The sequence below is a fragment of the Astatotilapia calliptera genome, chromosome 22 (assembly GCF_900246225.1).
Source record: "Astatotilapia calliptera chromosome 22, fAstCal1.2, whole genome shotgun sequence".
In the NCBI taxonomy this organism is placed as follows: domain Eukaryota; kingdom Metazoa; phylum Chordata; class Actinopteri; order Cichliformes; family Cichlidae; genus Astatotilapia; species Astatotilapia calliptera.
This window is the reverse complement of record NC_039322.1, coordinates 10398202-10413888: the sequence shown is the minus strand read 5'-3', so window position 1 is coordinate 10413888 and position 15687 is coordinate 10398202. Positions and strand designations below refer to the sequence as shown.

The 15687-nt window shown below is 40.3% G+C and overlaps 1 protein-coding gene across 2 annotated transcripts in view; it reads right to left on the bottom strand.

The window, feature by feature from the left end:
- Positions 1-4127: 4127 nt before the first annotated feature.
- LOC113014090 (uncharacterized) overlaps positions 4128-15687 on the bottom strand; it is a 31165-nt gene continuing 19605 nt past the window's right edge. The window contains exons 9-10 of one of the 2 annotated variants that reach the window (XM_026155387.1): positions 13093-13185; positions 4128-10573 (exon numbers count right to left, since the gene is read on the bottom strand). In XM_026155387.1, coding sequence (XP_026011172.1) covers positions 10130-10573; positions 13093-13185 — 537 coding nt within the window. In that variant the 3' untranslated portion in view covers positions 4128-10129. Of the gene's footprint in view, positions 10574-13092; positions 13186-15687 lie in introns of those variants that run through there. The other variant, XM_026155388.1, reaches the window with a different exon arrangement.

Sequence of the window (15687 nt, the reverse complement as noted above, 5' to 3'; positions counted from 1 at the left end):
TTCTCGCCGTCTTTCCTCCCAGGAGGAAGTCCTTTGAAATTTGGCGCGCCACTCCGGGAGCTTCCTTGTGCGAGAAGCGACGTCACGTCCTGCCCCGCCCCGATTGGCTGCGGGCCAGGGCGCCTTCAGCGGGAGCAGGAGCGGCCCGGCCGGAGGAGGAGGCCCGACGCAAGTGTCACAGCTGGGCTAGCCACTTTACTCAAGCTCAGCAGGCCAAACTGCCGCACAGTGAGCAGTAAAAGTAGTTTACAGAAGTTTAACAGACAAATAAGGGTTAAACTCAAACACAGGGCAAACAACAAAGCAACATATTTAAAAGCAGCTTAAACTGTTCTCACAAAGAGCTGTGAACAGGACCTGAAGTTAAGAAAAAACGAGGAAAATACTGTTAGAGCGGTAGATGCTGGTGCTGTGCAGCACTACAAAGTTTGGTATAGATCTGATTACTAAATCTAAGTAAAGCTGTATAATAACTGAGCGCTGTAGCAATATACTGTGTATGCCTGTACAGGCAATAATATAAACTTAATAAGTTTAGTTATATAGCGCCAGATCGCTACAGCGGTCACCTCAGGGTGCTTTATTGCAAGGTGAAGACCCAACAAGAACAGAGAAAACTCCAATAATTAAACAATTCCCTTCAAGCAAGCACTTGATGACAGTGGCAAAGAAAAACTCCTATTTAACAGGATGAACCAGGATCAGGGAGGGGCAGCCGTCTGCTTCGACCATTTGGGGGTGATGGCAGAAAGACAGGATAAAAAACACACACTGTGGAAGAGGGCCAGAGGTTATTAATAAGAGCAGTGTCATAATTAATGAGACGATTCATTGTCAATTTGCAAATTCTGAACACATTTTAATAACCACACTATGATTTTGACATTTTCTTGTATTTTGAAACAGGGTTCTGTAAAAACCTGAAATGGAAATGTGTTTGTCTCTAAAGCACTTATGGACTCAGCTTATGTGCACTTTATAGCATGAATGAGATGAAGCACTTTATACATTATATCTCATTCACCCATATACATGCACACTAATACAAGCACTTTTTCTACGTTTAAACTCTATATTTAACATCCGCACTCCAATAAGCACAACTCAGGGTTCAGTATTCTACCCAAAGATACTTTGGCATGCAGACTGGAGCAGCCGGCAATTAAACCACCAACCTTCCTGTTAGTGGATGACCCGCTCTGAGCCACAGCCATCCCAGCGGATGACAACGGCCTGCCAGAACTGCCCTGCCGACGAATCCAGTTCAGCCCGCTGGCTTTGCAAAGTGTGAAAATTGAATTGAAGTTCAAAATTACTCTAATTTTCTAATAAAATGAACTGCTATTCCCATGTGGTGGAGCTTCCATGTGCCTGCTACACAGGAGTGGAAGCGCATAGAAAGTTAAAAGTATTTCCAGAGCTAGACAACTTATTTAAATGATAAAAATATAAAATAGTAATACTTCATTCCAAAAACTCCACATGTGCAGGTGTTGTGGTTTTCCACTGTTATAAACTATAATGTAATAGATTCAATCAATGTGGTAAAACTGATGCATTTTCTTAAAATTGTGCTTATTTATCTTCTTTATTCTCATTTGTTTTATAAATGGGTCTCTTTGTAAATGAGAAGAACAACTGAAAAAGAAAGTATTCCTCATGTTGTCGAGTAGTCTTTAAGATATTCTAGAAAAATCTGTGTTCATTTAGGCCTTTGTTTGGTGGTCTGATCAAATTGGAATTATAAACTGAGTCTAGAGGGCTTTTCAATACAGCAGAACTGAGTTTATCCAACAGAGTGGTTTCCTCAAAGTTGCAGCACACTTATTCATGCTGTACACACCCAGTAGCTCTATGCAGAATAACTAAGTTTAAGTATAGACAGCATAAAAGTGAAAAACGGTGGTAGCGCAGTGCAGCGTTGCCTGACAGCAAGAAGGTTTCTGGTTTCACCCTCAGGCTGTCGGGATGTTGATGCGTGGAGTTTGCATGTTTTCCCAGTGCCTGCATGTGGGTCTCAATCTGGGATTCGATGGACAGAAGTCTGTGAAACAAACTAAACCCACAAAAACTGCAGTAAATTCTCCAAGATGCTTCAAACACCTTTTGTGCCAAGTCCTCAGAAAAACTTACACAAGCCTTCTGAAATGATTTTATTTACACTCACACATCATAAAGTCTGATTTAAGATGAGAAAAGAGACACAAAAGAGTCTTCAGGTCAACTCACAGTCATGGCTAAACGCTATTATTCTGCACAAACACAAACATCAAGGGGAAGGAACAGCAAGTGAGACATTGTCGAATGCAGGATGTCAATAGTAGCAGCAGGCACATTAATAGTCCTCATTTGTATTTGTGTTGTTTTTATGTGATTCTGTTAATGGGAATTTTGTTAATTTGATGCAGCAGGAGGAGCGAGTCAGAGGGAGCATTTATTCTCATTTAACTGTTTATTATTAGTGCCTGTTTAGAGGGAACCCATACAGTGATTATATTTATAAGGAAATATGTTTCCTGTTGGTGTGTTTTTGCCTTTTATCATTATCTATGATTCGGGATAATGTTTCTTAAAAGTCTGCACTACAACCTCTAAAGCACTGAGATAATATTATGCAAAAGGACTTAAGCGGCACCGATGCCTACAGGCAAGCACTGCACAATCAACTGGAGTGCTTTCATCACTACTTCCTATTACTTCTGGGTATATTTAGGTGAACTTAAAGAATTCAAAATGTGCTCTGTGCTTTCTCGGGAAAGTAGTTACCTTCTTTTACAGATTAAAACCATTTATATATAATGTGGCTTTCCTGATATGTTTTGGAAATGCGTGCTAATCCTTTATTGAAGTTCAAATGAAAAATACTTGAGTTGAATGAAGGAAACGGAAAGAGTACCTAAAAAGCAGCGAGACAAAAATATAAATCTCGTGATTCGCTCTGGGTTGAAAATTCATTTAATTGGAATTATTCATTCATTACAGAAAAAAAAGGAGCTTTACAAAAGTATGTGCCATTATGCCAAAAGGTCTCAAAGGTAATCCAAATAAGCACATGTTGTTGTTCCTTCAAGCAAACCAGGCTTGTTTATGGCAGTACACTGAAGTATTGTTAGAGTCAATGACTACATGTGAGACCTGAAAGACCTGATTTGTTTTTCAAATTAAAGCAAGATGTTCATCAGAAAAGAGAAAAAAGAGGAAAGCAATCGGACCAGAATTCCTGGTATCATTCAAACAGGTACAATCATGTCTCCTTGAATCGTTCTGTCTCACTTCCTGTGACCTAGACTCACAATATTAACACAGATTTCTATGTTTCAGTGTTTTTTCTTCACAAAATTAGTCAGAACTCAGCACAACCTGCATATTTCTCACATTTTCCTCCAAAATGCAGGCTAAAAAAGTTAACCTGCTTAAAGACTGTTTTGCATCAGACATTAGAGGCTTGCCATTCAATTACTTTCTCCGTTTAACCCCACTGCTCAGCATAAAGAGAGACACTTCACTTTCAAATCAGCTGATAAAAAACAGTCACCTTCTAGCTTTTAGTGTAAAGTCCACGGAGACAAAAGATCACGGGGCGATCAAACTGAAAGAGAAAGTGAAACGATCCCAGCACGCTAAAAAAAAACAACTTCAAACACAGTCCTAAATAAAACATTAGAGATGTGTTTTTGCAGAAAAAGCTACGGTAATATCGACAATGACAATACTTCTGATGGGCTAAAACAACAAGGAGGATCCAGTTAAGCTTCAAGAACCACCCTGACTACCTGATCCTTTTAAGCCAAGGAGATGAACGCACAGATAGACTTAATAAACAGACCGGGCATGATGCAAGGTGCACCCAGTATCAGTGTAATATCCAGTCACATAAACTAAACATCTGTAATACAAATTTTAATGCCACTTAGAGTCAGATCATGCATTTCAGATTTGAAATAGACATCAACTTGACAATTAAGAATTTCAGTCTATGCACATTCAGCTGTGTGTTAAAGGAGAACACCAGATCAAAGGCAATCTCATTTTAATGCATGCCATTTTATTTTTGTCAAAAACAAAAATGAAAAAGTTAAATATGATAAAAACACATTTCAAGACTAAATCAAATAAAGGCAAAATTCTTCAATATTTCACACGTTTATCATTTATTTCATACTGGGTGTTAATAAATGCAACAAACATCCACTTCTGAAGGAAAATCAATTTTATGAACATATGGCAGAAAAGTACATGTGAAAAAGCACTGATATTCATCCTCAACTCACACTCGCAGCTGAATCCCTGCAGTGAAAGGTGACTTTGTTTTGTAAGGTTAAGGAGGATCATGGGAAACAACAGCCACGAGTTCACAGTGAACTCTGGTGGCCGGCTGTACAGAAAAGTGCAGTTCACATTATTATTATCAATATTAGGTCACGTCTGCTGTCCCACAAGCAATCTACTGGTCGGCATGCTGCAGTTACACTAACTCTTAGGTATACTCGGACAGCAGGTATAGGCTATAATATCAGAGTAAGGAGAAATACTAAGCACAGATAGACTAGTTTTTTGGTGCTCAATGTGATGCTATAAAAAGCCCAGACAATGAAAGTCATTCATTCAAAGGAGGTGAGTTTTTAAGCATATCCACTTCTCTCCTCTGAGATCAAGTACATTTATTTCAAAGTAAAGACATTTATTATATGATTTTTTTTCATACGTACATTTATTAACCTTTTCTTACATGAAAAACATCCGCAGGTGCTGGGAGGCTCGCGATAGGTCAGAAGTTTGACTACAAAACAGATTTCAAGCAGAAAATGGTACACCGCATTTCTGAATAATTCACAATGCTGCTCAGAGCCAAAGTGCTGCCGAACCGGGATCAGTTTGTCCAAAAGATTACCGGCAACATTAGCGTGGTAAAATATTGCACTCAGAGTGACGGAGTGATAAGTGCTTTCCAATTAGTTTCTCCAATTATCCGTCATGAATCAGAGATGAGACTAAATTCAATCACAAAAGCCACTGATTTGAACTGGAGTGAATTAAATTTAATTGATGTGAGAGTCAGAAGCTGCAGTGAACAGTAGTGTGGATATTTCGTGCGAGAGCGTATTTCTGTTATGATCAGAGGTATTAGCGCACTGCCACACTGCAGACATCATTTCGTGTTTTTTTTTATTACATTCTTTGGATTTACAGAGAATAGTAGATTAAAAGGAGAGCGAATCTACCAGAACTGAAAGAACATTTTATTAAATCTCCCCCTACCCACACACGGATCAACACTTCTGTTCTGAGAGGCTTTGTGAATAGCAGCTCAGATGTGTAATGAAAGAGAAAACATCAGACTGAGGATGAATGACAGCAAGTGAAATCCTTTCATAAAGCCTATGTCAGCCGTGATTGCCTGAACCTAAAGTTTTATTATTCCAGCAGGCACAGGCTGCGATCCAAAGGAGGGCGGTGTCCTTTCACCCTGCCAAGCACAAAGTGCCCTCCAAAAGAGGCTTTACGATGCATGTTCGATCTGAAACCTTTCATCTTTATGAAGTAAAACGCATTTGAGAAAGTATGCTGCTCTCAAAATTGAAGTACACAAAATAAAACGTCAACCAGGATCTGAAATATCTGCACGTAAATGTTAAATCTTCCTGATGAATGCATCTCAGATATTCTGATGTGATAACTTCATAACAGCTCAGACCGAACAGTAAGCATAGCAGGCAGATATTTGTCTTGAGCAGTATCTGGGGCTCCACAAAGGACTCCATATATCTGCTGAATATCTTGGCAGCCTGTGCAGCAGATATACCCCGCTGTGGTTAAATGGAGCTTTTTTAAAAAATTCGACTTAGCATACAGCAACATTTTGAATAATAAGCTAATTATGTTTCTTGTGCCACAGTAAAACTGCAACACGTCTGGCAGCACGACAAGAACAGCATCCTAGTTAAGATGCATCGTTTCCATCTAGCTGCTAGCTTTGCAGATGCCAGATAAATGGCTTAAGCTGTCTCTAAGGAAGGTTAGCCTGTAAATTAACAGGCTGAATTATCTGAATCTTGGTGGTTACGTGCAGCATGATCACAAGAGGAACGTGTATCTGATGCTTTAAAGTTGATAAGCCCTGGCCTTGGTACAGGATGCACTTCATGTTACCTTATCACAAACCTTCAGACACTCTGTAACTTAGAAAAAAATCCCAACTCTGCTACTAGTTAATAATTATATAAAACATGCAAGCAAACGATGCATCAGAAATCATTCACAATTTTATGTCTCTCTCTCTCCATATATATGAATATAGTGAATTGTGTATATATAGTGAATATATATGCTACGTCTAAGTGTCTGGTATCCTTTTTCCCTATCGTGCACTTAAAATATACCACAATGCTCTACTAAATAGTGTAAGTACAACTACTACAAAAGATGCCATCGCACGCTGTGCTGAAAGGTAAAATGTTCTGTTTATGACACTGAGAAAATCAGCATTAATACCCAAAATACTGCCAGTTTATTAAGCTGATGCTGTTATGTTTTAACTCTGTGACAGCAGCAGAGAGTCACCTGACTGATATTAGAAGGTTTGATCACAGACAGCTGTCTACACAGAACTTCCTTTACAGGCATCAGCTTGTAACGAATGAGTGAATGATTTCAGGCACGACCAGAATCACCTGGGACTTTCCTGGAGTTACAAATTTGGGCAAGAAACCAAAGAAGCGTGCGCGTATTTATGAGAAACAGATGCGTTTCTTTACATATCATCAATTTATTATCCTGTAACTATATCCTACTGGCCTGCATTTGGTTGGATTTCTGGAACTTTATGTGAATCCGACATTCCTGCCCCGGTCTCGGAGGCAGTGCGAGGTTAAATCAACAGCGCTCTTGATGCTTTGCACCCCAGAGGCGGCAGAGTCTCTGCTGACATCAGCTTTGATGAAAGGACTTCACAGATCACGACCGAGGCCCAAACACACAAACATGGCATGAGCTACGAGTCTTCCCAGCTAAAGGCATAGTTTTCTGCTTACTGTCGATGTGTGGTTAAAGGATAAATGCAGCTTTTTAATAGTATAAAATCTTGCATAAGCCTTGCAGTAAGAAATATGTTAGTATTTTCACACTATACACATGCAGATCACATATCTGTATATTTACAACTGTGAAAAAAGGATACCTAAGTGAACATGATCATGTTAGGATGTGCTACGCCTGATTCCTCTTTCCTGTGGGTGATAGTAATGTGTAAGTGCTATAATACTAATATTGCTTTAGAATTAATTGAAACTCCACTGACCATCAATTTGCTCACCTAACAAGAGTTTTGGAAGCCCCTCAGTTTACACATGAGCAAAAGCACATCCATAGAAAACAGCCATATAAAATCATTCAGTCACATTAATGTAGGGCACACAAGTCATTGTAAACACATGACACTGAAATACGCAACTCAAACTAAGTTTTCCTGAATAAGAAGGGAACGAGCTAATAAAAAGTCTATGTGTTTGCTAATCACCTTACTGTATTTACAATAGCTGCTTCTTATCTTTTACCCTTTTTAAATACAGTATGGACCCTTTTTAACATTTAAAAAGGGATTACTTGTTAAATTTTGTGCTTTTCTTTGCCAGGCATCGATTATCTGCACCTGTCTGACCGCTATTAGTCACCCTGGGAGGTTTGGATCGTAAATCTCTCTTTTCCAGTTGACATTGATTCGGTTACAGCATGAGGTAGCCGTACTGCTAACAGCTGTCAATGGCAGCCATAATAGTGATATCGAAATGTGGACTCGATGATGAAGATAAGCGTGGTTCGGGTGTGATTCAGAGGGTGGAGCGTGTGCCTGATGTTTCCGTGACACAACCCTGGTGGTATCACGGACTGTCAGGCCCTGCGGAGGACAGGACATGCCTGGACGCCGTTTCGTCAGCGCCGTGAGATGCCTCGTACTGCGGTGTAAATCAGCTTCCAGTGACCTGGATTAGCCCACGAGCTCCTTTCACAGCGAGGAAGGGGAACCAATTAGTCAGAAGCAGTTGTTAGGATGGAGAGAGCTTAATCTAATTGACTCTGTTCATGCTTCTTTTAAAAAACTTTTTATCTGCCGTCACTTATTCCATTTCTCACCTGTAGCGTCTGTGTGTGTTCTCCCACAAAATGTTTTGATTGCTCTTAAGTGACCGCTAATTTACCAAACCTCCTCATGTGAAAAGAAGCCCCTTCAAAAGAAGAAGAAAAAGCTGATTTTATTCAAGGATGTAATTTAAAAGAGATTTGACTACATCTCCAGCCCATTCTGTGGCCTCTTTTTAAAATCACACTTTTTAAGCTCAAATCTGCAGCACGATTTCACAATTCGAATGCCCTTGAATGGATGAAAGGTGGCCGTGCAGCACTTAAACTTAAATATTGCTCTTACTTCAGTGATTGAACAGATTTTGAGCGATGCCTTTGTAACATTGTAACATTGTAACAGCTAAGTCAACAACACTGGACTATCATATAGTGAATTATGTGATAAGTTGGGATTCATAAAGCATAAGCAACAAGTTTAACTCTTAATTTGTGATTTGTATCTTCTCCTCTTTTTAATTTCCTGTTTTTAATGGGTTGAATTGACTCATTCCTCCATACGAAGCACTGAGTGTCTAATAATGTTGTTTCGGTTTACACGAACCACCCCCTCCACACACACACACATTTACACTTCTCACGACTTATTCAGTCTCCTTCTGTTGAGGCTGCGGGCTGCATCGTTATCGCAGACTGATCCAAACTGTGCCTTTCCACTCACTTCATTTTGGCAAACAACCGGGCTACAATAATTGGAGCACCGTGAGATGGATTGGGGCTGAGATGAAAATAGGGGGCTTTAAATCATGCAAGTCATTTATCTGTTCGCCGAATAGAACACTGTTCCATCTCTGTCGTCTCTTTTATCACCGCTCCTCACTCGACGGTGTCCGTGAATTGGTCCGTCTGCAAAGAGACCGAGAATCCAATTACGTTCTCAGGAGCCGTTCCAAAAGCCCCAGACGTGTTGAACGCTAGTCTCTGGATTTTATTTTCCTCTGACAGGGCTTGTGACAACTCCCTTGGGTGGGTAAAACAGATGAGGACAGTTTCTGCAGTTAGTTGTTTTTCCCCTCTTTTTTTTAGCTTTTATCATTAGTGCGAGTGAGATGAAGTGGACGTTTAGGCGGTTTTCTCCAGATGATGCCTTGAATTTGGCAGATTTGACACACTGGATATAAGAGAAAGGGAAACAGCCATCTAGTAGTAGGGTACTCAATCTAATCTAGCTTGTTTCACTTTGCAGGTTTTTGAGAAATAATACCTCGAGTAGATTTTTCTCTGGGTAAATGACTGCTGGAACAAGCACTTTTGTCAGAGATGTGGAGGCGCTCTCCGACATGCTTGTACTGTTAATAATAGAGAGGCTGCGTGTGGGTGGGCTGAAATGCAATCATCACTGTGTTTGTCTGATGCAGTGAGAGCAGACAAAAGTGCTGTCAGAGGCAACGCATTGAGATTCGCCATTGGAAAGGGAGACGCTCTCTGCTGTTATTGTCATTAGTAGGCTTGGTCCTAGAAAATAATGTCTGATTCCTTGACGCGCGCTGGCTCTACCTGTCAAACTGTCACACTGCTGTCGCCTTTTTTTGACCAGTTTTCACAGGAATCATAATCATTTGATCCCCTTCAGCCGTTTCCCTAAAAGTGATGAATGTTTTTTACCCTTTTCGTGTCATCACAGCTTCTTTTGTGACCCTATGCTTCTTTAGCAGGCATGCAGTCTACTCTAATGTCAGCAATGTCCTGTAGATCTGAACTATGATAGCTACTCTAATGTTTAATTTAAATGCATGCATTTTCCAGATGCACGGAGCTGCTTTTGATACAGCTTTAAATTTTGCATTGTGCGTTTTGAGCATCTGCTGCTTTAGTTATTTTCTTCTAGGCTAGACTAGACATCTGGATCCAGGCTTTAACGTTTGTCTGTGATGTTGCTTCAAATGCAGTGACGAAGGACTTGATGGTGTGAGATATGATAAGTTCCTGCCAGACGACTGTGGATATGTTGGGAGAGGTGAGCTTAAAAAAAAATACACCCTGGTACTTCCTCTCAGGTGCTCTGGGCCGTTTCCTCCTTCTGCTCACCTTCTCCACTCTCAGCTCCTCCCTCCGACTTGGCCGTATCTGACTCAGCAGTGCCTCTGGAGGCGGTTCCCGGCGATGCAGCACCACGGAGGCTTCCATCAGGGGTCGCAGCTGCGAGCGAGTGAGGATTAGAGATGGGGCTCAAGGCAGAGTCAGGGGTTTGGCTAGCGCTGAGGTCGCCATCAGGGACCACAGTGGCCTCCAAGCCCTCGGAGTGCGATCCTTCAGAGATGGCTGGAGGGGAAGCGGCATTCAGCAGGGGCTTGTGGGAAGCGTAGGTCATCGCAGCATCTGTGTCGCTGTCCAGTGGGAGGCCAGAGCTGGTGAACTCGACTCCGGAGTCACTCATCTCCAAAAAGTTATCTGAGTTGAGAGTGTGGTAGCGGCCTGGTTTGGACACCTCGAGGCCCTGCATAAAAAGAGGCAGAAGAAGATGAAAGGCAAGATAAATATACAATTCAGAAGAGTTAGGATGCAAAGTAAGATGAAAGGAAAGATAAAGGAGGAAAAGAAGAGTAAAAGAGGAGAAAGTAGGACCCAACAAAAGATGAAAGTAAGACAAAGTAAAGTTGAAAAAAACAACAACTAGAAAGTAGAGAGGCGATAAAGCAAAAGAAAGCCAGGTAGAAGGGTAAAGAGGAAAATATTATACAGGGACAGAGGGCTGAGATGAAAAGACAAAAGAAGCAGGAGTCGAAGCGAGTACAAAACAGATACCCCCAACAGGGCGTAGGAGACGAAGGAAGGAGGTGATATAGGATCGAAGAACGGAAGAAAAACAAGTGGTTAAAATTTAGGTCAGAGGAAAAAAGTGAATAATTTATGTACATTTCTCCAACCGTATTTATAGACTTACCTCACCATCTCCTGCAGCCATCCCTACTCTTATGTTACATGGACACAAACAAAGAGGTGCAGCAAAATGATAAAGAAAACACCCGAATAGATCAAATCAGAGTTATACTAAATGTTTGGCCTGTAAGATGTGGGCTACACCTGCTTTCAGTGTTAAATGTAGAAATCACATTTTCATTGTTGTTGTTCCTGAGATTCAAAGCTCTCTGTTGTCACATGCATGTTGATGTAAGACAACAAAACTCAATTTAACATTAACTGTAAGACATGTTTGTAACAATAGACTAAATTTAATTTAAATTTTATCCAGATGCTGCTGCGTTGATTTTTGAAACAACAAATTTAGAAAAGAACTGTAGTTTTATTGTGATATTCCACGTTGGAGAGCAAGAATTCCTGCGGGAGCTTGAATCAACCGTTTTAAAGGACTCCCTGAACCTTGACCACTTCACTTTCTTTACTCCTTTATTGCAGTTATAAACTTGAGTCTAATTTGTTCCACTGCCGAGTGCAGCGTGTAAGGTCGATTGCATTTTAATTACTCTTGGCACTGAGGTGACATTTTATAGCAGGTAGTTTCTGAGCAATCTCAAACACAAAGATGGGCAATGATGTTTCTGTCTTTAAATCTTTTTTAATCTTTTTTTGATTAATATATTACTTTGAGCGCAAACTTTTCCAAAAGTACACCAGGTGTTGGACATTATTAAGCTTCAGATTGTTCTCATAATCAAGATCAAGACTTCAGTCTCAGACGATATTGCTCTAATTGTTCTTGTATCTACAGCTCTTATCACTAACAATTATGTAACCTATACAAGCTGATGGTGAAACTCTTCTTCTGTTGACCTATTAGCCTGATTTTCACGCCAGGACCAAACAACATCGCACAAAGATAAGAAGCTGGAGCCCAAAAATGCTTATTCATCTGGCTACACACCAGTATTCTTATTATCCTTTATTAGCTGAACAAAAATGCATCTAGTTTTAGGTTTACACTAGTCAAAAAAGCAACATGAGTTTTATATCATGAATATTTGAATATGTTCTCCATCTTTGTTTTAATCCATTTCTCAGCATATAATTTTAAACCCTTACATAACACAAACTTGAGTAGTTGTTGGTTTCTGTTGATTTTAGTCAATGGCAGGGCCGTAATTTGTTTACCGAGTACAAATACGCTCACTTCAACTCCTTAGAAAAGGTTCAGTTTACTACATTATTATGCCAGTGGTCTCAAAAATACAAATAATCAGTGTGTGCACAACACTGTGATCAGTGTCATCATGCTGCAAATGACAAAGCTGCTCCAGGCCAGTTTATTTGCATGCCAGATGCCGGCGTGCAGGTCTGAACTGTTGCTGCAGCCTTACATGACCCTGAGAGCACCACGTCTGAACTTGGTGAAAATGTGACGAGACAAAGATCAGCTGCTCCAACCTGTACCTCTCTGCCAGCCATACAGCTGCATCCCAGGAAAATCTGGAAACACTGTCAGAGCAGAAAAGGCCCGAGATACTCAGGGTCGATGTAATCATCACTGGCAGCCACAACCAATGACCACTGCACAGCTGCAGGCTATACCCAGGAATGCAGAGCAATTCCTTAGCAGCTAATCCTTACACTTGTGCACTGCACAGATGGCTGACTGCTTGCTTCACATCCACAGACCATCATGTTAAATGTCTCATATATATATTTTTTATAGTGTTGGTCTATAAAATCTAATATAGCTCAAACTTTGAATACGAAAGTTAAAAAGTTAACACGCCACAAAGTTCTCCAGCTGGTCGTGGGGATTGTACAGTTTTATGAGCACGTAAGAACCATGAGAGTGAATAAAGCTCAGCTGTGCAACAAACTTGCCCATTGAAAGCCAAGATGTGAATTATCTTTCTCTTCATCTGTCTTTCAGATTATGTGTTACTATGTTGATGCATGGTTATTAAAATATCTATGAATTTGCAGCTAAAAAACCAAGTTTGAAGCTGTGATCTTTTAATTTCTGCTATGTTTTATTTATCATTTTAACATGTTTTTGCATTTTAATGGCTTTTTGTTTCCACCACTGACCTTGATGGTGACCTCTGTGCTCTCCATGGGTTTATCACACATCGACTGTGTCAGCGATTCCTCGGTGAACCTGCTGTAAGCCTCACGAACCACCTGCAGACACACACACAGAAAGACACATACAAACATGCAGGATGCATGTAAAAATCGACCCTCAACAGCAGCTGTTTACACATCGTTTCATCATACATGTTTTACGTTACTACAGGACAATGACACACATACACAGGCTACATTTAACTGCACAGAAAGCTCCTAAACAGATTAAAAAGGATCCTTGTGTGACATGACAGAGAGCACTTCTTTGTCTTCATGTCAGGGATGGAGGTTGAGAGGAAACAGAGCCCAGGGGGGAGTTACAATATTTCACAAGTGCCTATTCACTTCAACTGCAGGGAAGACAGCATGGGGGCAGATTGAAGATACAGTAGATGGACTCAAGGTGCACTCTGAAAGTTTTAAAAAGGACAAGAAAGAGCCAGATGGATGTGCTAAAAAAGAAGGTAAAGCAAGAAAAATCGGGATGAGTGGAGATGTGTACAAGAAAAGTGTGAAGGCGTAAACAGGAGAGGTCTGTGCATTTTAAATAAACTGTCCATTAGTCAGCACAGTGGAGGGATAAGGACACAGACAGGGAACGGTGTGGATTACAGTCGGCATTAAGCAAACGACTGACTTTGTGCTTAGAGAGAGAATCCTGCTGAGGAGGCTGTGCAGATAAAAAAGATTAACTTCAAGATCCTTTATTAATTAAATAAAATCATACTTGATTAAAACTTGGTTGGCATCCACTTCAAGGTAGTCTTTCTGGTAAAGCTGGTACTCTTTTGCTTATTTTTTCAGCTCCCACAGGAACACCTGTTCTGATCACTTCAACTTGTGGTTTTATAGTGTGCACCGTATCTCTTCTAATAAAATCTGGGAGACGGATGCAAAGCTGCAAAAAGCCAAATCTGCCAAGAGCAATGGGCGGGCTAAACATGGAGGACTAAACATTTCCACCTTTTTATTGCGCTGTGTGTCAGCAATGACGTGACGTGGCACAGTGTGACTCGAGGAATTCATGGTTCATCGAAACAGTTTAGAAATGTATGAGAACATGACCTTCAAGAGTATAAAGAAATTTTATTGCTTTAAAAGTTACTGTTATGGTTGGACTCGCAGAACTTTTTTATCATGCATAGAAATTTACTGTTGTTTGTTCTGTGGTGTTTGAAGGGTAAATGATTGAAGGAGCACACTGCTTGTCTCCAGTTTACAAAATTTAAAAAAAAATTCCTTTAAAATATCCGCTAAACATAAAAAGGATGAAAACTTTGACTTTTTTTTAACTTTTTTTGAATAAATGCAGCTGATATGTTAGCAAGAAGTTCCATATCTGATGTCTTTTTACCAGCGAGGGAAGCAAAGAAGTAGTACAAATAGAGGGGGAGGAGGGGGCTGGAAAGATAAACATGGTATTTGACAGACAGCAAGCAGGAGTAAGATAAACGTCAGTAAATGTGACAGAAGAGACTTAAAGTGGAAGAAATAATCAGCAGATAGTGAAGATGTAGAGAGGAGAGCAGGACGGTGAGATGGATGTAATAAAATGCAAAGGATGAGACAAGCGGTCAGGTGAGGTGATGAGTCAGGCGTGATTGATCTGAGCTTCATGTCGGTCTCTTGGGTTAAGTCTCGAAAGGTTGCTGACATCCTCTCACGCACGTCTGAGATCTAACAGCTACAAGAAAATCCATAACAGCGAGGCCGCCTGCTGTCATCTCAACCTCGGCTGTCAACACGCAAACACACATCAAGCTCACACACAACACCACAGCTTTAACACACATTAGAGATTAACACAAATGTACAGTACATCACTGGTGATCACAAACAAAACGTTAGGACTCACAAACATACACTCAGAAAAAGTAACCGCACAGAGACAAATACAGTGAGGGCTGGAAGGCTCTGCTGCTTTAACATTTCTCCCACAATCATCAGTAATCATGAAAAATTGAAATAATCACAGGTCAGGATGTGTTTTATTGGTAAATATTTGTTAGAAAAGGTGCAGGGAAATAAATGCAGGACGGCCAGGAGAGCACATCAGGGGAGAGGGGCTGAGATAAAGACTAAAGGGAGGGCACGACTATATAAGTACAGAGATAAGATACAGGTGAAGATAAATAGAAAATAAAAAACTAACGCTAAAACTTTGAAATAATATTCTAAACTTGAATGAACGAGGCAGAGGGAAACCCAGAAGGCTTGAAGACACAGACAAAACTGAGGGAAAGGAAAGAGCAGGGAAATACCGATAACATCATCAAGTCATAAACCACAAACACAACAACACAATCACAAAAATCAAAAACGTCAAACACAAGGAAAGCAAAGAAATCCAAACTCAAAAGCAACTCAAATTTTTAACGTCCTGATTAAAACTGAAGCAACAGCAGCTGATATTTATTTAACAGTAGTGAGCTGTAACAGTGACTGTAGTGTAAATGTAGTTAAAATAAACAGAGTGAGAAGAATCACCCTTTGATGGAAACTTAATTAAGGCTAAATTAAGGATGTTTTTTTATTTTGAAAAGCATCCATGACGCG